Source organism: Schistocerca gregaria, chromosome 2 (assembly GCF_023897955.1).
Source record: "Schistocerca gregaria isolate iqSchGreg1 chromosome 2, iqSchGreg1.2, whole genome shotgun sequence".
NCBI classification, from domain to species: Eukaryota; Metazoa; Arthropoda; class Insecta; order Orthoptera; family Acrididae; genus Schistocerca; species Schistocerca gregaria.
This window is the reverse complement of record NC_064921.1, coordinates 765,817,220-765,840,182: the sequence shown is the minus strand read 5'-3', so window position 1 is coordinate 765,840,182 and position 22,963 is coordinate 765,817,220. Positions and strand designations below refer to the sequence as shown.

At 43.8% G+C, this 22,963-nt stretch overlaps 1 protein-coding gene across 3 annotated transcripts in view; it reads right to left on the bottom strand.

Annotated features, from left to right (window-relative positions):
* Nucleotides 1-22,963, bottom strand: part of LOC126334988 (uncharacterized) — an 854,692-nt gene that overhangs the window by 283,109 nt on the left and 548,620 nt on the right. For all 3 annotated transcript variants that reach the window (XM_049997796.1, XM_049997797.1, XM_049997798.1), the window contains one exon: nt 18,631-18,733. In XM_049997796.1, coding sequence (XP_049853753.1) covers nt 18,631-18,733 — 103 coding nt within the window. The remainder of the gene's footprint in view (nt 1-18,630; nt 18,734-22,963) is intronic.

The following is a 22,963-nucleotide window of genomic DNA, read 5'->3' as shown; positions in this document are numbered from 1 at the left end:
GAATGGCGCTAGCTGCGCAGCATTTGTGCACCGCCGCCGTCAGTGTCAGCCAGCTTGCCGTGGCATACGGAGCTCCATCGCAGTCTTTAACACTGGTAGCATGCCGCGACAGCGTGGACGTGAACCGTATGTGCAGTTGACGGACTTTGAGCGAGGGCGTATAGTGGGCATGCGGGAGGCCGGGTGGACGTACCGCCGAATTGCTCAACCCGTGGGTCGTGAGGTCTCCACAGTACATCGATGTTGTCGCCAGTGGTCGGCGGAAGGTGCACGTGTGCAGGTGTAAGTCAACTACCCTGGCCAGCAAGATCTCCGGATCTGTCCTCCATTGAGCATGTTTGGGACTGGATGAAGCGTCGTCTCACGCGGTCTGCACGTCCAGCACGAACGCTGGTCCAACTGAGGCGCCAGGTGGAAATGGCATGGCAAGCCGTTCCACAGGACTACATCCAGCATCTCTACGATCGTCTCCATGAGAGAATACCAGCCTGCATTGCTGCGAAAGGTGGATATACACTGTACTAGTGCCGACATTGTCCATGCTCTGTTGCCTGTGCCTATGTGCTGTGGTTCTGTCAGTGTGATCATGTGATGTATCTGACCCCAGGAATGTGTCAATAAAGTTTCCCCTTCCTGGGACAATGAATTCACGGTGTTCTTATTTCAATTTCCAGGAGTGTATTATCAGACACTTGTTGCAAGGACCCCCAAGTGTCGGTAGCGCACTTTCTGCATCTACATCAACACTATTGATGCATACGGCAGCACTATGTATTGTGGGCTTGACCTGCATAAAAAGAGGCGGAGTGTATTGTACTGTCAGTACACAAGCAGTAATGGCAGAACGGATCAGTCAGGACATGTCAGTAGCCGGTCGCTGTGGCCGAGCGGTTCTAGGCGTTTCAGTCCGGAAGCGCTCTGCTGCTACGGTCGCAAGTTCGAATCCTGCATCGGGCATGGATGTGTGTGATGTCCTTAGGTTAATTAGGTTTAAGTCTAGGGGACTGATGACCTCAGATGTTAAGTCCCATAATGCTTAGAGCCATTTGAACCAAGAACTCAGTAACCTCCAACTTTGATTAGTCATGGCATGTCACCTGAGTAACAAATCCATTAGGGACATTTAAAACATTCTAAATATGCCCAAGCCGACTTTTGGTGATGTGGCTACGAAGTGGAAACTCGAAGGAACAACCACAGGTAAACCCAGACCAAGAAGACCTTACGACAGTGATAGTTGAAAATTGCGGAGGGTGGCTGCAAAAAATAGCACGGGATCGGCGGAACGAAATATTAGACGTTCTGGTGTCAAACAGACCCGAAATATTTGAAATAGTTATCCCAGAACAGGGAATCAGCGATCATAAAGTGGTTACTGCATCGATGATTTCAACCGTAAATAGAAATATTAAAAAAGTTAGGAAGATTTTTCTGTTTAGCAAAAGTGACAAAAAGCAAATTACAGAGTACTTGATGGCTCAACACAAAAGTTTTGTCTCTAGTACAGACAGTGTTGAGGATCAGTGGACAAAGTTCAATACCATCGTACAATATGCGTTAGATGAGTATGTGCCTAGCAAAATAGTAAGAGATGGAAAAGAGTCACCGTGGTACAACAACCGAGTCAGAAAACTGCTGCGGAAGCAAAGGAAACTTCACAGCAAACATAAACATAGCCAAAGCCTTGCAGACGAACAAAAATTACGCGAAACGAAATGTAGTGTGAGGAGGGCTGTGCGAGAGGCGTTCAATGAATTCGAAAGTGAAGTTCTATGTACTGAATTGTCAGAAAATCCTAAGAAATTTTGGTCTTACGTCAAAGCGGTAGGTGGATCAAAACAAAATGTCCAAACACTCTGTGACCAAAATGGTACTGAAACAGAGGATGACAGACTTAAGGCCGAAATACTAAACGTCTTCTTCCAAAGCTGTTTCGCAGAGGAAGACTTCACTGTAGTTCCGTCTCTAGATTGTCGCACAGATGACAAAATGGTAGATATCGAAATAGACGACAGAGGGATAGAGAAACAATTAAAATCGCTCAAAAGAGGAAAGGCCGCTGGTCCTGATGGGATACCAGTTCGATTTTACACAGAGTACGCGAAGGAACTTGCCCCCCTTCTTGCAGCGGTGTACCGAAGGTCTCTAGAAGAGCGTAGCGTTCCATAGGTTTGGGAAAGCGTACAGGTCATCCCCATTTTCAAGAAGGGACGTCGAACAGATGTGCAGCTATATCTCTAACGCCTATCAGTTGTAGAATTTTGGAACACGTATTATGTTCAAGTATAATGACTTTTCTGGAGACTAGAAATCTACTCTGTAGGAATCAGTATGGGTTTCGAAAAAGACGGTTGCGTGAAACCCAGCTCGCCCTATTCGTCCACGAGACTCAGAGGGTCGTAGACACGGGTTCACAGGTAGATGCCGTGTTTCTTGACTTCCGCAAGGCGTTTGACACAGTTCCCCACAGTCGTTTAATGAACAAAGTAGAGCATATAGACTATCAGACCAATTGTGTGATTGGATTGAAGAGTTCCTAGATAACAGAACGCAGCATGTCATTCTCAATGGAGAGAAGTCTTCCGAAGTAAGAGTGATTTCAGGTGTACCGCTGGGGAGTGTCGTAGGACCGTTGCTATTCACAATATACATAAATGACCTTGTGGATGCCATCGGAAGTTCACTGAGGCTTTTTGCGGATGATGCTGTGGTATATCGAGAGCTTGTAACAATGGAAAATTGTACTGAAATGCAGGAGGATCTGCAGCGAATTGGCGGATGGTGCACGGAATGGCAATTTAATCTCAATGTAGACAAGTGTAATGTGCTGCGATTACATAGAAAGATAGATCGATTATAATTTAGCTACAATATAGCGGGTCAGCAACTGGAAGCAGTTAATTCCATAAATTATCTGGGAGTATGCATTAGGAATGATTTAAAATGGAATGATCGTATAAAGTTGATCCTTGGTAAAGCAGATGCCAGACTGAGATTCATTGGAAGAATCCTAAGGAAATGCAATCCGAAAACAAAGGAAGTAGATTACAGTAAGCTTGTTCGCCCGCTGCTTGAATACTGCTCAGCATTGTGGGATCCGTACCAGATAAGGTTGATAGAATAGAGAAGATCCAACGGAGAGCAGCGCACTTCTTTACAGGATCATTTAGTAATCGCGAAAGCGTTACGGAGATGATAGATGAACTCCAGTGGAAGACTCTGCAGGAGAGACGCTCAGTAGCTCGGTACGGGCTTTTGTTGAAGTTTCGAGAACATACCTTCACCAAGGAGTCAAGCAGTATATTGCTTCCTCCTACGTATATCTCGCGAAGAGACCATGAGGATAAAATCAGAGAGATTAGAGTCCACACAGAGGCATACCGACAATCTTTCTTTCCACGAACAATACGAGACTGGAATAGAAGGGAGAACCGATAGAGGTACTCAGGGTACCCTCCGCCACACACCGACAGGTGGCTTGCGGAGTATGGCTGTAGATGTAGATGTAGAATCACTCATGATTTCGTAAGATCTACCAGCAGTACGTCTGAAGCCCCTATTACACGATGCTCCTAAACCGAACACCTATGCATCAGCGCCTCAAGTGTGCATATCTTAAATTTCAGGCTGGTCACTTCGAACTATTACACCATCCACGAGGGATACACTTGGTGCGAACGCGCAGTAGACAGTGATAATTTGTTCAAATTATTTATATGACTCAAAAACTAAACTAGAACTAAACTCCTCCCGAACAGGTCATGAAGGCCCAACGGTACCGACCGGTCGCCGTGTCATCCTGAGTCGACAGGCGTCACTGGATGCCGATATGGAGGGGCATGTGGTCAGCACACCGCTCTCCCGGCTGTATGTCAGTTTCCTAGACCGGAGCCGCTACTTCTCAATCAAGTAGCTCCTCTGTTTGCCTCACAAGGGCTGAGTGCATCCCGCTTGCCAACAGCGTTCGGCGGACCGGATGGTCACCCATCCAAGTGCTAGCCCAGCCCGACAGCACGTAACTTCGGTGGTGTGACAAGACTCGGTGTTACCACTGTGGCAAGACCGTTGGCTTATGTGACTCAAGGTTCCTATTTAATAAGAAATTGTTTTTTATCATTATTTATTACGTAATTCAAAAATGGTTCAAATGGCTCTGAGCAATATGTTACTTAACATCTGAGGTCGTCAGTCCCCAGAACTTAGAACTACTTAAACCTAACTAACCTAAGGACATCACACACATCCATGCCCGAGGCAGGATTCGAACCTGCGACCGTAGTGGTCGCGCGGTTCCAGACTGAAGCGCCTAGAACCGCTCGACCACACCGGCCGGCATTACGTAGTTGTTATTCTCTTATATAGGTTACTACTGTTCGGAATTACAGGTTCAACAGTTGGTTTTGTATTAAGACACTTGGTTACACAGGCACAAGTATTTATATAGTATTTTGCATATGGAGGACCAACCTGTTTTTGGAACTATTGCCTTGGCAGTGACAGAAAATCTTCGGATTAGGGCAGAGCGACAATGAAAACAAATAAACAGACGTTGTTGAGTTCGACCCTGGCTGAAAAGAAGCAGGGGATTATATTAGATGCTTATGAAATAAGTGAGGCTCGAAGATCCGCATGGATTTCTTCGAGAAGCTGCATTCTACGATAGAAGATGGAATTAGCAAGTGTCACACAGTCCCACAGTCCCACCTTCTCTAAAGTAAGAATTAAATAATATATTTATACGTTTTGTGACCATACCAGCCAAGATAACTGATAAAATACCGGCACATGGCCTGTTATGTTGCAGGCTGGTTGTAACATTACATTTCCTGGCGACTGGAGTATCTCAATAAGAGTCTGACGTTTAGCCACAGAATAGCACAGCCCTTCATTTCAAAAGTTGCTGTGGATGTGGGCACAGCAATTTTCAACACTTTAAAGGTGCAATACTTAAATGTGCATCTGTGTTATTTTTCCGAATTTGATATATACATGCGCTATCCTCATCTGTCGCACTGGGTTAAATTGCACGGACTTTCTCGCCATTAACTGCCAATTTCTCTTTTCTGCTATGCTGAAATAAAGGAAGAGATCTAGTCAAATCAAACACATACTTTCTTAAGTCTAAGACATTACGATACAAATCGAAAATCACCGTGTAACTTTATATGCACATTACTCAGAAATAAAAGATTGCCGACTTACCTTATTAGCCGGCCGCCGTGGTACAGCGGTTCTAGGCGCTCAGTCCGGAACCGCGTGACTGCTACGGTCGCAGGTTCGAATCCTGCCTCGGGCATGGATGTGTGTGATGTCCTTAGGTTAGTTAGGTTTATGTAGTTCTAAGTTCTAGGGGACTGCTGACCACAGATGGTAAGTCCCATAGTGCTCAGTGCCATTTGAACCATTTGAACTTACCTTATTATGATACAGCGGGTCGTGCTGGTCATACATATACCTTTCCTCGCTGTAAGCCTGAATTAAGACGCATAACGCCTCTTTGTTCCATTTCATTTCTAGAATATGAAGCAATCAGTAGAAAAAAATGCTTTCACAAGCAGCTAGTATAAAAGACTGCTGCAAAAATTTTGTTTCTACATTTATTTACTGAAAAAATGCGGGCAATCCCCAACACTAAACTCTGAAATTAGCCACTAGACGCCTAACAATAAGTAAACAACAAGTAGAAAGCACTGTGCTACACCCTTCTGCGCATGCGCGAGTTATCGCTGCTTATGCGCATGGGCGGATTGTCGGTAGTTTGTATTGTATTGTATGGAACTGTGGACCTAGAAACGACGTAGCCCTCAGTACTACACAACACACAACCCCACAACAGGCTACAGCAGTCCACACACCCCACCACCGCTCCACACCGAACCCAAGGTTATTGTGCGCTTCGGCCCCCAGTGGATCTCTTCCCCCCCCCCCCCCCCCCCCACACACACACAGCAGCTATAGTGGAAAGTGTGGTTAGACTGAGTGGTTGGGTGAAACTGGTCACTGTGTTTCTGAGGTCACTATTTACGCCATTTGGGGGAGAGACACAGAATTACATTCCACTAGTCGAGAAGGAAGAGTGACCACGTTGGCGTGTTGTTTCTGTTCAGTTAACCATGTCTGTGAAGGCAAGAGTTTCTTTTGTGGTATAAACTGAGTAATGTTTTTGTTTTGTTTTTAAACTGTGATAATTTGACAGTCATTGCACTTACAAAAAAGCTACTTAGTTAGGAATTACATAATTATTAAGTATTTATACTATAGCAAACAATAGGGATTCAGCTCAACAATGGAATGGTTTTGTTTCATTTTTGTAAGCTCTGTACTGTAGCTGAGACCGGGTGCATTGAGTGGGGCCAAGACCAGGCCGTACCGGTCAGTCTTTCGACAACGATTCTGTGGATGAGGGCGATAAGAACAATTGCGATATCAACTGCTTGTATTGTGACGGCATATTTTCAAACTCAAAAGGAGGCGGTTGGAGTTAATGCGGAAAATGTCTTTGCTGGGCCCACGAAAGGCCCAGTGGGCAGATAAAAATGAAATGTCGTGTAACGAGGGCCTCCCGTCGGCTAGACCGTTCGCCTGGTGCAAGTCTTTCGATTTGACGCCACTTCGGCAACTTGCGCGTCGATGGGGATGAAATGATGATGATTAGGACAACACAACACCCAGTCCCTGGGCGGAGAAAATCTCCGACCCAGCCAGGAATCGAACCCGGGCCCTTTGGATTGAGAGTCTGTCGCGCTGTCCACTCAGCTACCGGGGGCGGTAGTGAGCAGATGATGGGGATTATTACTTTACATTGGAATTCTGCGAATTATATTGTTAGCTAAATCATATTTAAAAACAGAACTCTGGTGCTTTTCCACTGACAATTTTGCTTTGTTGTATTCTCTTAAAGTTATTGTTTGTTCCCACTCTTGTCTCACTAGCGGGGTAAGACGAGTGATTTGACTTTTTCTATAAGAGAACCTTTCATTAAAAAAGTACTGAAGCTATGACTTTCTAGGATTAATGTATTATACCCAATCAAAGAATTATTGTTTTTATTAAATCTGGCAATTTCTAGGTTAAATAGTATAGCTCCAAAGGGCATTGGCGCATTACCTACCCGATCTTACCCCCCTTTCCCCTACTAAAGGAAACACGTTTGTCATCAGTCACTCCGAGGAAAGCTAAGAGATCACATTTGATATAATTTCGAATCGTCAATTGATGAACGAAATAAGAACTAACCGATTGGACCAGATTTGTGACTGAATTCGGGGCTTTCTAACAGCTGTTTCTCAACATATCGTTCTCAACAGAACAAAATCGACAGATGTAAAATTAATTTCAAGGCTACCGTCCGGGAGTGTTATATGACCGTTACAAGTCAACAATTCATGTTAATTATCTACTGTATAACGTCGAGATGTCTATGAGGCTGTTCGCGGACGATGCTGTTGCCTGTACGAGGGGTATCCAGATGATTTCTTTAGCCATACGGGTTGGGTTGACACAGCTGCAATTGAAAAACAGAAATCGAAAAGTGATCAGAATGCAAGAGGGCAGGCACCTGCAGCAGTAAATTACCATTTAAAAGGAATATCCGTCTAATGGGAAAGCCTTGTTTGATGTTGTGACAACACCCACTGGCTAAACATCAAGAGCAGCAGCTGCGTCGCTTGGCTGTACCTCCGTCGCAAATGTTTACCCAGGGGACACTCCGGGGTCGCCCAGCAAGGTAAGTGCTTGGATTATGGAGTGGGGTAACGCTCCCGGCTGCGACGGAATATTCTCCACTCACTACCGTACCGTGCAAGTAATTTTTCTCTTAACCATACTGCTTCGTGTTGCTGCGTACTGTTCAGGAACAGAGTGGGCGTAGACTGGCTACTACATCCGCATGGATATTCCGTAATTCATCTAATTTTAGCACTTTTGTCCATACGTGCGTTGCATGTGTGAAGCTGAAGACTTTTGACTCTTCATTGCCACCACTGACTCTTTGTTGCTACTACTGACACGGGATTTCCCAACTATGATTTCATAAATATGAAAGTGGTTTCACTCAGTAGTCACAATGTTGAACATATCGTCAATAATGAGTTAAACAGCAAGGGTGTAGTTTAGTTTTTAAGAGGTGTACTCGGAAAGTAAGGTGCGATTAGATGCGAATTGGAACCCACTGTGAACACCCGTTGGAACTTTGCACAATGTGTTGGGCAGTGTCTTTAGTGTACCTACTGATAGCTTCACGTCACTCTTTTCAGTTCAGAGTGCCAAGTATCATGTGGAAATGCCTAAAACAACAGTGTCTCCCACCAAGTATCTGTACCTGGTGAGAGATTTCGCCTGAAGCTATGCAGCCCACATAACATAAATGTCATCCGTTTCTTTCTTCAAGACAATTTTCAGTGGCATTCTGCAGGAGCAATGAAGGTGGTCCTGCAGTGTTTTCGATGGGAAGTGTTTGATCACCTACAAAACAGCCCTTTCTTGGCTTCCTCGATTTTCCATCTCTGCTCGCATGAACCGCAGCTACAAAGACAACATTTTGGCACAAACAACGAAAGACAGACCGGCGTAGAAAACTGTCGGAAAGCACAGGCGGCTGCTTTCTGTGACGAGGGTACTGGAAAGTTTGCACAATGCTACGACAAATGTCTAAGTCGGATCGGCGACTATTTAGAGAGGCAGCTGGAAGGTGTGGCTAACTGTTGTGGACGAAACAAAATTATTTTCACTGTTGTTTTCATGTCGCGACCGATCGGACCTTACTTTCCGAACATCCCCCGTACAATGACAGCGACGTTAGAGAATGAAAAATGTTTCGCAGTTACAATATTGTACAGAAATTGTTGCAAATAAATTTACTTATTTTCTTACATTAATAGACAAACAAACTGTCTCGTGAGAGAGATTCTAGCTCAGGCATAGGCTTACCAACAATCGTTCTTTCCTTGAATCATTCGATATGAGACCAGAAAAAGGGAGAAGTGACGGTGGCATAAAAGTACCCTCTGCTACACGTGGTAAAGTGGCCTGTGGGCTATAGATGCCACTGTAGATGTCGAATCGATACGCATATTGCGGAGTGATTTAAGATTTGCACATTATCAAACCTACCAGCTCTTTAGCGTAGTCTTGAGGATCGTCAGTCTCTTGATAGCTACAAGGCAAGGACTTGGTGCAGTCCCCCACACACTGCACTTGTCCAGCGGAGCTTTCCATTACATTGTAGCCTGCACTGTACCAGACCTTACGCACCAACTACTCTTAACGGAAGTCCGCATTCCTCACGTCTCAGGTGGAAGAGGAGTGGGGAAGGGAGGGAGAGGGAGGCAGCATCGTGCGTCCCGCTGCATGGACCATGCTGCCGGCATCGGCGGATGTGGGTCAGCTGCAGTGACCGAACGATAGAGCGCAGTACTTCAGGCTCTGGACTTGCGTTCCAGGAGAGCGGGGTTGAAAATTGAGTGCCGCCATAAGGGTTCAGATTTCCCGTGGATTCTGTAACACCCCAAATATGGAACCCCTAATGAAAGCCCTTTGGTAGCAAAGGAAATAGCAAAATTAGTTACCTGGCATTGACGGGAGCTACTGACAACAAAATTAACACTATTGCAAGTTTGACTAACAGGAATACTATGTAACTAATAACGTTTTTCATAAAGAAAGGACTAAATGAAAGACTATCAGATGATACGACGCCTGAAACTTTATATAAATAATTCAAAATATGTTCTTTACGAAGGTTAAAGCCCGGACCATAAATATATCAGAGATAACATTTATCCAAGAAGAAAGCTTATCCGCATCGAGCTGTTAAGTTCGCTGCTACTACAATGTAACACTGCAATGGAGATGTTAATTCAGTCTCTCTTGTAGACGTCGCAATAGTAGTAAGCCTATTGAACGCTACTAGATTGTTTGAAACCGATCTGAAGTTTAAAAGTTTTTCAATATGGACTTGACGTCCTAGTCAGAATTTCGAACTGAAGTAAAATAATTATTACGATTTAGCCAGACAACGGGGCAGTTATTAAATGTGAAAGAAAAGTAAATCGTGCGATACCTGATTAACGCTGGGATTTACCCTTCGTGATCTGTGATTGTCACGAACATCAAAGGATACAGCGATATACCAACCGCCGACATAAACTCTTATTAGCCTTGAGTAGGAAACAGCTACACGCGATCACGAAGAACTGACAGTTACGCCGTGTTGTCGGAAGTTGTAGTCAATGTCAGAATCGCTGATGCAAATAGATTCAAGTCCCTGAAAGACAGATCGGTGTGTTTTCAGTCCAGGTTTAAATAATTACGAAGTTCAATAAACTCCAATATAACCTAAATGCTTCGTATCGGGTACGCCATTTAATGGAAATTTACTGTGTAATTGTGAAATTAAAGTTAAAGGTGATTTAGTGATTTTATTAACTGTGATCAGCAAGTTTACACTGAAATACGACGCTTTCTGTACGTTGTCCGAAGAGTATTTTATCTCTGGAGTTACGTCGTATTAGTTGTTGAATTAACACCGTAGCGAAGCCTTGAAGACGCTATATTAATTAATAAATCCAAATCCTCTCAAAACTATGATTTGGCATCGGCTTGAGTGATGGACTTTATAACTGAAGATATCTTATTATCTGCGTTTGAGCACTCACTCGCAAACCGGGCATAAGAACTACAGTTATCAAATTCGCGTAAGCTTATCAGCCTGCCGCGAACATGCGAAGCAGTCGCTGTGGGTTCGAAGTAACGAAGACCGACACACTTCGAAACCAGTGTTTCAATTGTAAACATGGGCCGCTTACACATTCCGGCGTGCTGCTCCTTCGATACGCTAAGGGAGACAGTGTCTGAAACTAATCAACCAAGCTAGTGGTTTGTTTTTAACAGTTACAGATCGGAGTCGTCGTGATCGCTGGAGTGACGCCCATGCATGTCTTCAGGTCACCACAGCTGTGAAAGGCACACGCTGAAAGATCCAGACTCTCCATGTCAACCAGACTGGGACAACCATCACCATCGACCCGAGACAAATAAAACGCTACAAGTCGCTAAATTGATCAAGGCCAATACTATGATGGTTGCTTCGGAAAGAGCATGAGAAGTTTCCCTCTCCTAGTACCGTGCACGGTTTCTAGTGACCTCGTCATTGAGTGCAGATTCATCCCTAATCTTCGTTGCTTCTTTCATGTACTCCGCTCGTAATGAGACGACTGGGTGAACTGTTGGGGTGGTTTATCTCGATCTCTTTTTCTATCCTTTGACTCATCCTCAAGATAGGCTCTCTGCTGTTCCTAATCTGGACAAATTTTTTAGCAGACTGTCTGAGCAGCCCTCTTAGATTTTTTGCAGACGGTGCTGTCATTTGCCGTCTTGTAAAGTCATTAGATGATCGAAGTCAACTGCAAAGTGCTTCAGACATCAGTATCGTGAGAAAAGTGACAATGGATCCTAGATAACGAAAAATGTGAGGTCATCCACTTGAGCACTGAAAGAAATCCGTTAAATTTTGTTTACATGATAAACCACACAAATTTCAAAGTTGTCAGTTCAGCTAAATACCTAGGGACAACAATTACGAGAAACTTAATTTGGAACGATTACATGTGGGGGAGGCGAACCAAAGACTGGGTTTTATTAGCAGAACACAAAGAACAAGCAAGAAATGCACTAGAGAGACTGATTTCACTGCGTTCGACTGTCATCTGCTAGAACGTTGCTGCGCGGTATGGGATCCTTCCCAGATAGAGTTGACGGAGGGTATCGAAAAACTCCAAAGAAGGGCAGCTCGTTTCTTGTTATCGCGAAATAGTGGAGAGAGTGTCAGGGATATAATACGCGGATTGGAGGTGCAATCGTTAAAACAAAGGGGTTCTTCATTGCGGCGCGATCTTTCCACAAAATTTCAATCGCCAACTTACTCATCCGAATGCGAAAATACAGGGTGAGTCAGGCAGAAAGGTACATGCTTTGAGGGACGATAAGATTAATGATTTTGAGCAACAAACTTCAAATGGTTTCCGAGCTAGAACCCATTTAATTTATATTGTTATTTATTTTCTGTATTATTCAAACATTGTTATTGTTTACAAGGTGCCATAGCAGCGTAGAGGAAATTGAGACGAATGATTACATACAGGTCACTTGCGCTCCATCAAGTTGGGAAAAAGCTTCAAACGGGCCTTCAAAAACTACATAAGCTATAGGGCATGCTCGTCGCGCGAGATTCTCAATATTCTCGCGCCCTCTTCGCGCAAACTATTGGTCCAATATTCAAGAAAGGTAGTAGGAGTAATCCACTAAATTACAGCCCCATATCGTTAAAGTCGATATGCATCAGAAGTTTGGAACATATTGTGTTCGAACATTGTGAATTGCCACGGAGAAAACCATCTATTGACACACAGTCAACATGGGTTTAGAAAATATCGTTCCTGAAAAACACAATTAGCCCTTTATTCGCATGAAGTGTTTAGTGCTATTGATAATGGATTTGAGATAGATTCCGTATTTCTGGATTTCGGGAAGGAAGGCTTTTGACACCGTACCACACAAGCGGGTCGTACTAAAATTGAGTACTTTATAATTTCAGTTATGTGACTGGATTTGGGATTTCCTGTCAGAGAGGTCACAGTTCGTAGTAACTGACGGAAAGTCATCGAGTAAAACAGAAGTGATTTCTGGCGTTCCTCAAGGTAGTGTTATAGGCCCTTTGCTGTTCCTTATCTATACAAACGATTTGGGAGACAATCTGAACAACCGTCTTAGGTCGTTTGCAGATGACGTTGTTGATCGACTAATGAAGTCATCAGAAGATCAGAACAAAGTGCAAAACGATTTAGAAAAGATATCAGAATGGTGCGAAAAATTGATCCTAAATAACGAAAAGTATGTTGTCATCCACATGAGTGCTAAAAGGAGCTCGTTAAACTTCGTTTACACGATAAATCAGTCTAATCTAAAGCCGTAAATTCAACTAAATACCTAGGAATTACAATTATGAACAACTTAAATTGGAAGGAACACACAGAAAATGTTGTGGGGAGAGCTAACCAAAGACTGCATTTTATTGGCAGGACACTTATAAAATGTAACGGACCTACTAATGAGACTGCCTACACTACGCTTGTCCGTCCTCTTTTAGAATACAGTTGCGCGGTGTGGGATCCTTACCAGATAGGACTGACGGGGTACAAAGAAAGGCAGCACTTTCTGTATGCTCGAGAAGTATGGAAAAGAGTGTCACAGAAAGGATACATGATTTGGGCTGAACATCTTTAAAAGAAAGGCGTTTTTCGATACGACGGAATCTTCTCACGAAATTCCAATCACCAACTTTCTCCTCCGAATGCGAAAATATTTTGTTTACACCGACCTACAAAGGGACGAACGATCACCACGATAAAATGAGAGAAATCATAGCTTGTACGGAAAGATATTGGTGTTCAATCGTTCCGCGCGCAATACGAGATTGGAACAACAGAGAATTGTGAAAGTGGTTCGATGAACCCTCTGCCAGGCACTTAAATGTGATTTGCAGAGTATCCTTGTAGATGCAGATGTAGACATGTACTGCACAGCTGTCGAGAATTCCTAAGTAATTCTGTTACTTCCTGTGTATTAGAAAAATTGTTGTCGAGAAAATTCGACTGGCATGAGGATCAAACAGTTTCCACCAGACAGTGCAAGATACTGGACTCTCAGAGAAACGAAAACGGAGGAGAAACGGCGCTCGCGTTTGGCGAGGCCTGGGGAACTGGTGCCTGGGGCCACTCAGCTCAAGGACAGGCGCAGACTTGGGTCCCAGCGGCCGCCGCCTCGGGGCCGTGCGTGCCCGTGCTTTGGAGGATTGCGTGCAGACGTCTGAGCGGTCTTGCCGAGACTCCACCTGCCCAAGCCGCAGGCCACTGTCCAGAGAGAACAGGCTGTCAGCCAGCGACTGAGGCGTCGCACGCGAACAGTCTGAAGCGCGTGTGGAGACTCTTTGTTCGCAGTCACTCTCCAGCAGCCGGGCTATTTTGTATTCGAAGGTCAACATCATCACGTAAGCGCTCGTGGCGTTTTCTTCATAAAATTGCTTCGATCTGATCTGTTAGATAATCTACCAGAAGACCTAACGGATGTAATAGACAGTGATGCGTATCTACATCTACATTATCGGTCAAAAGGTTTCGATCACCTATCACAATTATGGACTTGTGCTTAAAACAGGAATTTACTTTTGAATATTATATGAAATCCCCGTTTTAATAATGCACTGAAGCGCCAAAGAAACTGGTACAGGCATTAATATACAGAGAGACGTAAACAGACAGAATACAGTCCTGCGGTCGGAAAGTTTCTGGCGCAGTCGTTAGATCGATTACTGCTGCTACAGTCGCAATTTACACTACTGGTCATTAAAATTGCTACACCACGAAGATGACGTGCTACAGACGCGAAATTTAACCGACCGGAAGAAGATGCTGTGACATGCAGATGATTAGCTTTTCAGACCATTCACACAAGGTTGGCGCCGGTGCCGACACCTACAGCGTGCTGACATGAGGAGAGTTTCCAACCGATTTCTCATACACAAACAGCAGTAGACCGGCGTTGCCTCGTGAAACGTTGTTGTGATGCCTCGTGTAAGGAGGAGAAATGCGTACCATCACGTTTCAGACTTTAATAAAGGTCGGAGTGTAGCCTATCGCCATTGCGGTTTATCGTATCGCAACAATGGTGTTGGCAGAATATGGAATAGGTGGGTTCAGGACGGTAATACTGAACGCCGTGATGGATCCCTACGGCCTCGTATCACTAACAGTCTAGATGACAGGCATCCGCATGGCTGTAACGGATCGTGCAGCCACGTCTCGATCCCTGAGTCAACGGATGGGGACGTTTGCAAGACAAAAACCATCTGCACGAACAGTTCGACGACGTTTGCAGCAGTATGGACTATCAGCTCGGAGATCGTGACAGCGGTTACCCTTGATGCTGCATCACAGTCAGGAGAGCCTGCGATGGTGTACTCAACGACGAACCTGGGTGCACGAATGGCAAAACGTCGATTTTTCGGATAAATCCAGGTTCTGTTTACAGCATCATGATGACCGCTTCCGTGTTTGGCGACATCGCGGTGAACGCACATTGGAAGCGTATATTCGTCATCGCCATACTGGCGTATCACCCGGCTTGATGGTATGGGATAGCATTGGTTACACGTCTCGGTCACCTCTTGTTCGCATTGACGGCACTTTGAACAGTGGACGCTACATTTCAGATGTGTTACGACCCGTGGCTCTACCCTTCATTCGATCCCTGCAAAACCCTACTTTCCAGCAGGATAATGCACGACCGTATGTTGCAGGTCTTGTACGGGCCTTTCTCGATATAAAAAATGTTCGACTGCTGCCCTAGCCAGCACATTCTCCAGATCTCTCACCAATTGAAAACGTCTGGTCAATGGTGGCCAAGCAATAATATGCCAGTCACTACTCTTGATGAACTGTGGTATCGTGTTGAAGCTGCGTGGGGAGCTGTGTCTGTACCCGCCATCCAAGCTCCGTTTGACTCAATGCCCAGGCGTATCAAGGCCGTTATTACGGCCAGAGGTGGTTGTTCTGAGTACTGATTTCTCAGGATCATGCACCCAAATTGGGTGAAAATATAATCACATGTCAGTTGTAGTATAACATAATTGTCCAATGAATACCCGTTTATCATCTGCATTTCTTCTTTGTGTAGCAATTTTAATGGCCAGTGGTGTATCAAGATTGAAGTGAGTTTGATTGTTGTGTTATAGTCGGCGCATGAGCGATAAGACACAGCATTTCTGAGGTAGCGATGAAGTGGGGATTTTCCCGTACGACCATTACAGGAGTGTACCGTGAATATCAGGAATCCGCTAACACATCAAATCTCTGACAGCGCTGCGCCGGAAAAAGTTACTGCAAGAACGGGACCAACGACGACCGAAGAGAATCGTTGAATGTGACAGAAGTGCATCCCTTCCGCAAATTGCTGCAGACTTTAATGCTGGGCCATCAACAAGTGTCAGCGTGCGAACCATTCAACGGAACATCATCGATATGGGCTTTGGGAGGCGAGGGCCCACTCGTGTACCCTTGTTGACTGCACGACACAAAGCTTTACGCCTTGCCTGGGTGCGTCAACACAGACATTGGACTGTCGATGACTGGAAACATGTTTCCGTTTCAAATTGTATCGAGTGGATGGACATGTGGGACTATGGAGACAATTTCGTGAATCCATGGACCCTGCATGTCAGCAGGGGACTGTTCAAGCTGGTGGAGGCTCTGTGATGGTGTGGGGCGTGTGCAGTTGGACTGATATGAGACCCCTGACACGTCTAGATACGATTCTGACAGGTGACACGTACGTAAGCATCCTTCTGGTCACCTTCATCTATTCATGTCCATTGTGCATTCTGACGGACATGGGCAATTCCAGCAGGACAATGCGAAACACCACAAGTCGAGAATTGCTATAGCGTGGCTCCAGGAACACTTTTGTGAGTTTAAACACTTCCGCTGGCCATCAAACTTCCCAGAAACGAACATTATTGACCATATCTGTCTGGGATGCCTTGCAACGTGCTGTTCAGAAGAGATCTCCACCCTCTCGTGTTCTTACGGATTTATGGACAGCGCTGCAGAATTCACGCTGTCAGTTCCCTCCAGGATATTAGTCGAGTCCATGCCACGTCGTTTAGTGGCATTTTTGCGTGATCGCGGGGGCCGTACACGATATTAGGCAGGTGTACCAGTTTCTTTGGCTTTTCAGTGTATATATAAGACGACGGCGATCAACGATAACGTCTTTCAATGCGGATGCACACAATGCTCGATCTCTAACGGACTTCGAGTAAGAGGTTAATGCGTAGGTTTCGCTACGTCAGTAGTTAGTAACAGGCAGGGAATTTGGATCGGCAGGGAGGAGTGATCGGATGGCCGAGGCGGTTAAGCCGGCCGTTCCCGTAAAAAGGAAATGAACTGAAATCAATCACCGGCTTTATCTACACCTGAGACAATTTGATCATTCCGGTTCATATTCCTACAAATAATTACACCTAGCTATTTATATGAGTTAATTGGTTCTGATACACGCTCATTGATACTAGTCACTAAATGTTTTTCATTTTCTAAACTGCAGAGTTTTACATTTCACAAATTTATATCAGACATTCACTGTAAGAAACTTGCTATATTTTTGGCTTTTCCCCTCAGATTACCTTGAAGTACGCAGTTGGATACTAACTTTATTATGAAATGATGTTAGCTTTCACATTTCTACCAAATTCTTCTTCACTCCACAAAAACGTATCTTGACTTCACAAGCGTAGGATTACTTCATTTTCATACAACCTCGGTGTCACAAGGCAATAGAATCTCCCCTTGAGGCCCCATAAAAAAGAAACGTACTGCTGGATGCATCTTTTCCTAGAAACTCAACATTAAGAATGGCACTGACAGCGACTTGAACTGCGATAATCTCGTGGACAGCCACTAAGATTTAAATATATATATATATATATATATATATATATATATATATATATATATATAACTTTGTCACCGACAACTTTCAGTAGCAATGTCTTCTTTTGTTTAAATCTCCTAATAGTACTCTGAGTTAGACAAAGCAAAGGCGCATGCTGTGATAATTTCGAGACTGATTGCATGACTACAGTGATGTTACTGATGCTAATTAATGGAGACTTCTGTACTACTAACAGAACATTAATACATGTACGATGGATATTCAGAAAGTAAGGTCCGATCGGGCACGAAATGGAATCCACAATGAAAATCAGTTGAAGCTTCGCACAGATGTGTTGAGTTGTGTCCCTAGTATGCCCGTCGATGGCGTCACGTCGCTCTTTTCAGTTCTGAGTTCACAGTGACCACGTAAAAACGAATAGAACAATAGAGTCTCCCGCAGAGTTTGAGGGCCTTTTGAGTGATTTCACCTGATGTCGTGCAGTCCACCATGACATAACCGCCATGCCTTTCCTTCTTCGTGACAATTCTCGGCTGCAATCTGCAGGGACAATGAAGATGCTCTTGGAGCGTTTCCGACGGCAAGTGTTTGATCACCCACAATACAGCCCATAATTGGCCCCTCTTGACAGTCATCTCTGCCCAAACGAGCCACGGGCTATGAAAACAACATTCTGGCAGACCGCGAGGTGTAGGCTAGTGTAGAGAATTGGCGGAAAGCACAGGCGGCTGCCTTCTACAACGAGGGTACTGGAAAGCTGGTAGAACAGAACGACGAATGTCTAAGACGGAGCGGCGACTGTGTAGAGAAGTAGCTAAAAGGTGTAGCTAACTATTCCAATTAAAACTTCTTGATATTCATAATTGTTTCCATTTCACGACCGATCGGACATTACTTTGCAACTAGTCCTCTTAAAACTGAACAAACTTTAAGTATTTTCGCATATCCATCGAGAGCAGCTCCAGTGATTCACCAATATCAAAACCAAAGCGTCTTTTAAGGAAGCGTGCCACAAGATATGGGCACATTCCAAGGTTAAGAGGCGAATCTGGGAATGTGATCGCTTTTAATTTGTACTGACTTGATGACTGTCTCTGCCAAAGAGGAGGAGGCATTTAAACTGACCTTGTTGGCTTCCTCGAGGCTCCAGCCGGCATCTTGAACAGTGGAAAGTCGCGAGCCATCCTCCTCAGAGTTTGGCGCCATCTCTGACCTCGGCGACAGCTCGCTGCAACAATGAAAACGCTCTGTTAATATCCCAATTTGCGACGATATGTGTTTAAAACAACTGCGAAAACTACCAGGGGCGTTCCTCTTCTAAACTGGGGCTATAAAATGTATTCTAAAATAGTAACATAGAGACTAGCAGTAATTGTTCAAAATAGTCTACAACAAACGAACTTTAGGAAAGGCTGATCATACACAGACAATTTGTTCGCTTTTAGACAAATAATTGAGAGATAGAGTTCAATAGAGACACATATTCACTATTTACAGACTATGTGAAAGCTTTTGATGGAGTAAATACAGAAACGCAATGGGAGATATGAACAAAAGAGGAATACCTCTGCACATAATAAAGGTGGCAGAATGCATGTGCCAAGGATCAGAAATTGCCACTGCAGTAAGTGCAATGTATAAGATCAGGATACATCCGGGAGTAAGACAGTTTATCTCAAATACTTTTCAATACTTACGCTGGCGACGTGGTGAGGCAATGAATAAGTGGGTTAAGATTTTACATTTATTATTAGAACGAAAAGAATTATTCTATAACATCAGTCTTTGCTGATGATAAAGTCATGATTGTCGCTGGCAACACATCCCAAAGAGCTGCTCATATTTTATCCATAACAGATAAGTTACATAATCTACTGGCTGACAAACTCGCCATTACCCGGATATTCATTTCTCCACATTTCTATCAGAAACGAAAACAAAAAATGAACCGTGTTGCAGTGTAATATCGAAAAAATATCATTTTCATGTATTAGTGAAAACACCTTCGAAATTATGGAACAGTCGTACAAAGAAACATGCATAACGTACAAATATATAAGAACAGTATGCCGAACAGTTTCTGTACGTTGGGCGCAGATGCTTTGCGTGTCTACACCTTGATTTTGTAAACGTCTCTATGGCAACGCCTCTTCATAGCTGTGTAGACGGCTATTGTTTTCGCCTACAGCCGTTTGCGCATCGCAGGTGAAAGCTATCAAATGCGCTGCCAGGTGTCAGGGATTTCCTAAGTATAATTAATAAGAATAAATTTATTAAAACTTTATGAATGATGCCTCATTTTTTCATGCATTCAGCGTTGATGATGTCATCTCTCTACTTATGTATTTGCATGTGTGCATTTAGCGGTGAAATACGCTGCGAACAGAGTTAATAGCAAAGAAGTAATAAATTTAAACATCATGCACGATGAAGCAAATTTCACGCATTTCACAGCGATTGTTCGCTGAGAGCAAGGGATATCTGTGCCAATTTTGGTTTAAATCGGTTCAGTTCATTTTTATAATGTGTATATCATATTATTATGAAGATAGTAACTGTTCTCGAAAGAACAGATATCATTGATGGCCGTGCAGATTCTGTAGAATAAATGATGATTAATTGAAACCCTCAGCTGCCGACAGGTGTTACGTTGATGGGGACAGCTGAACTCGAACCCGGGATTTTCAGCTGTCCCCATCAAGGTATGTCAACAACACCTGTCGGTAGCTGAGGGATTCAATTACTTATCATCTATTCTAGAGAAGCTGCACGGTCATCAATGGTATGTTTTCTTTCGAGATACTGGCAGAAGTGAAGCTGTGAGGACCGGTCGTGAGTCGTGCTTCGGTAGCTCAGATGGTAGAGCACTTGCCCGCGAAAGGCAAAGGTCCAGAGTTCGAGTCTCGGTGGGGCACACAGTTTTAATCTGCCACGAAGTTTCAGTTACTATCTTCACATATAGTTAAATGGCTACCCGACCTCCTTCTGTGCGAGTGCGGACATGTTGCACGAACTCTTACGAGTAACAAGTGGATGGGCAAAGTATTTATTAGGAACATTACGTATGTAGATTGTGGACAGTTGGGAATGTGGGTCTCGCGGGAAGCGTGCAAGCGATAAGTCCCTGCAGTCCTGCAGTCGCGCTATTCATCTGTGTCCTCGGATGGATAGAGCGTATACCATATAAGCAGGAGATTCCGGGTTCGAGTCCCGGTTGGGGCACACATTTTCAGCTGTCCCCATCAAGGTATGTCAGTAACACCTGTGGCAGCTGAGGGTTTCGATTAATTATCATTATATTATTGCTTTCAGAAGCCAGGAGCCAATGCCCACCAATGTAATAAAAAAAGCAACACAAATTAGAAAGAGTAAACTCGTTCAACTTCTTAACAAAAACTACCTCATTCGTCACAGAATGGATATACAAAATAAAGTAGAAGCATTTAATTATATTAATTTATAGAACGCTCAGAACTGAAATAAGAAGGTAACCTCTTCTGAAGTACTAGAAAATAACGTCGATAGCAAACGTGTTATATGGGAGTGAGCCATGGAATTTAAGAAAAATGAATAAAAAATACAAACATCGGAGATGCGATTACTAAAAAGAGTGACTGGTTACACACTATCTGAGGCAGGAAGAATGCTGTCATCAGAGAAGAGCTGGGACCGCAAAGCTCAAAGGAGCAGATTGGAAGGTGCGTGTATATAATTTTATACGTAATTATCTTGTTTTTGGATGTCTTAGAACGGACACCATGTTGTTATGTGCTCGCAATCTCGTCAGAGACGCTGCGCTGGCCGGAGACTGGTTAGGTCATCTTAGCTCTGCAAAGGTGCGCGGGTGCTGAGTGTTGAACGCGAGCAGAGGAGTTAGGGAGATGTAGAGGGGTGTCGTGGTTTTGAGATTGAACAGGAAGGACGCAGAACACGGTGCTGCACGGTGTTGATCTGATGGACGACATTATTATTACAAAAGTAATATTATCAATATGCACTGAATGAGATGGGCTTACTAAGATAGATACTATTTTGAGAAGAAAGGGATTTAGGGTAAAGAATGGACATATTTTACTTTCCTATGGCAGCATCTGGTTAGGCGTTCTTGGTTCAACGCAGACATCCTAATTTGGAATTTCTTGCTATTTTTGTGAAGTTTTTTCTCAGTCGATGTTAATGAATTTGAAAAGACGATGATTGGTATGAAGACTTCTGTGTTAGAACAAATTTTCATGAGGCGTTAAATTCTTGTATTTCTCCGGTGTTGATCCTATGCAACTGTAATTTTATGGTGTCCATTGCTACTAAATCTTCGCATCGAGCAGCGGCCAGCTCCATTACGCACGGCCAAGAAATGCAACGCTGGCCGCACTTCTCCGTGCCCGGCCCGCTGCTAACATCGCAGACCGCCTTCGTGTGCGAGCGCTTTAAAACACGATTGGCTTTCCGTAACACTCAGGTATTGGTTCTCCCGGAACATACAACGACTCCAGCCGCCGGCTGCATTAACTATGGAGCTTTATTTAACGCCTGACGTCTACAAGTCAGTTCTCACAGTGATTTGTTCCCACTCCTCAGTTCGGAAGAACCTGCTGTTCAATGTTGATTCGGCTGCGCTCTGGATTTCGAATCGGAACGCTATACTGGAACTTGGACTTCAACGTTCACTACGTTTAGTATATCAGCGGACTTGGAATATCCGCCGGAATTCTGCATTTCACTTGCACTTCCAGTACACTGGCATAACCACCATAAATTTGTATAACTTTGCCTAAAATGTTCCTCTACAACTTGGCGCTTCGTAACAGAATTATTTGTATCAGTGTTGTGTCAATAAACCGTAGAAAGGTGATACATTTATTGTGTTATTCCTAGTTATAACAAATTTGTATGGAAGGAAATATTTTCTTATTGTTTGCTAAGCATTAAATGGTGAAATTTTGTAAGTGCGGTGATGTCAAGAATTTTTTTTACATGAATTTTTTAAATACAGTTTCTTGCGAACAGTTTTTATCTAGAGAGTAACTCAGACTATCCTACGTCATTATCTAGCTGCCATTACCTGATGAACATTACTTTTATATAACATATAAATTTTATGAGAACCAAGTTTGCATTGCATATATCGAACTGCACTACCACGATTGTCTGGAGTTGGTAGCAGCTCATAAACTGATACGCGCCTTCTCTATCTTTTTCTACGAGAGCAACTGCATGGCGTTTTCAACTGCCACACAACTAAGTCGAATACAGGACATAGGAGTTTTCAGTTTTACAGGTTCAATTAACAGTGTTGAGTTTAATTATTCTCATTAAAGTTCAAAGTTAATTTTTCTTTTGTAACAGACAGTGTTGGTCAGACAGGACATATTTCACACAATCAGATTTGCTTCTCATTCTCACAGACAAATGGTTGTCTCTGAGCACTATGGGACTTAACATCTGAGGTCATCAGTCC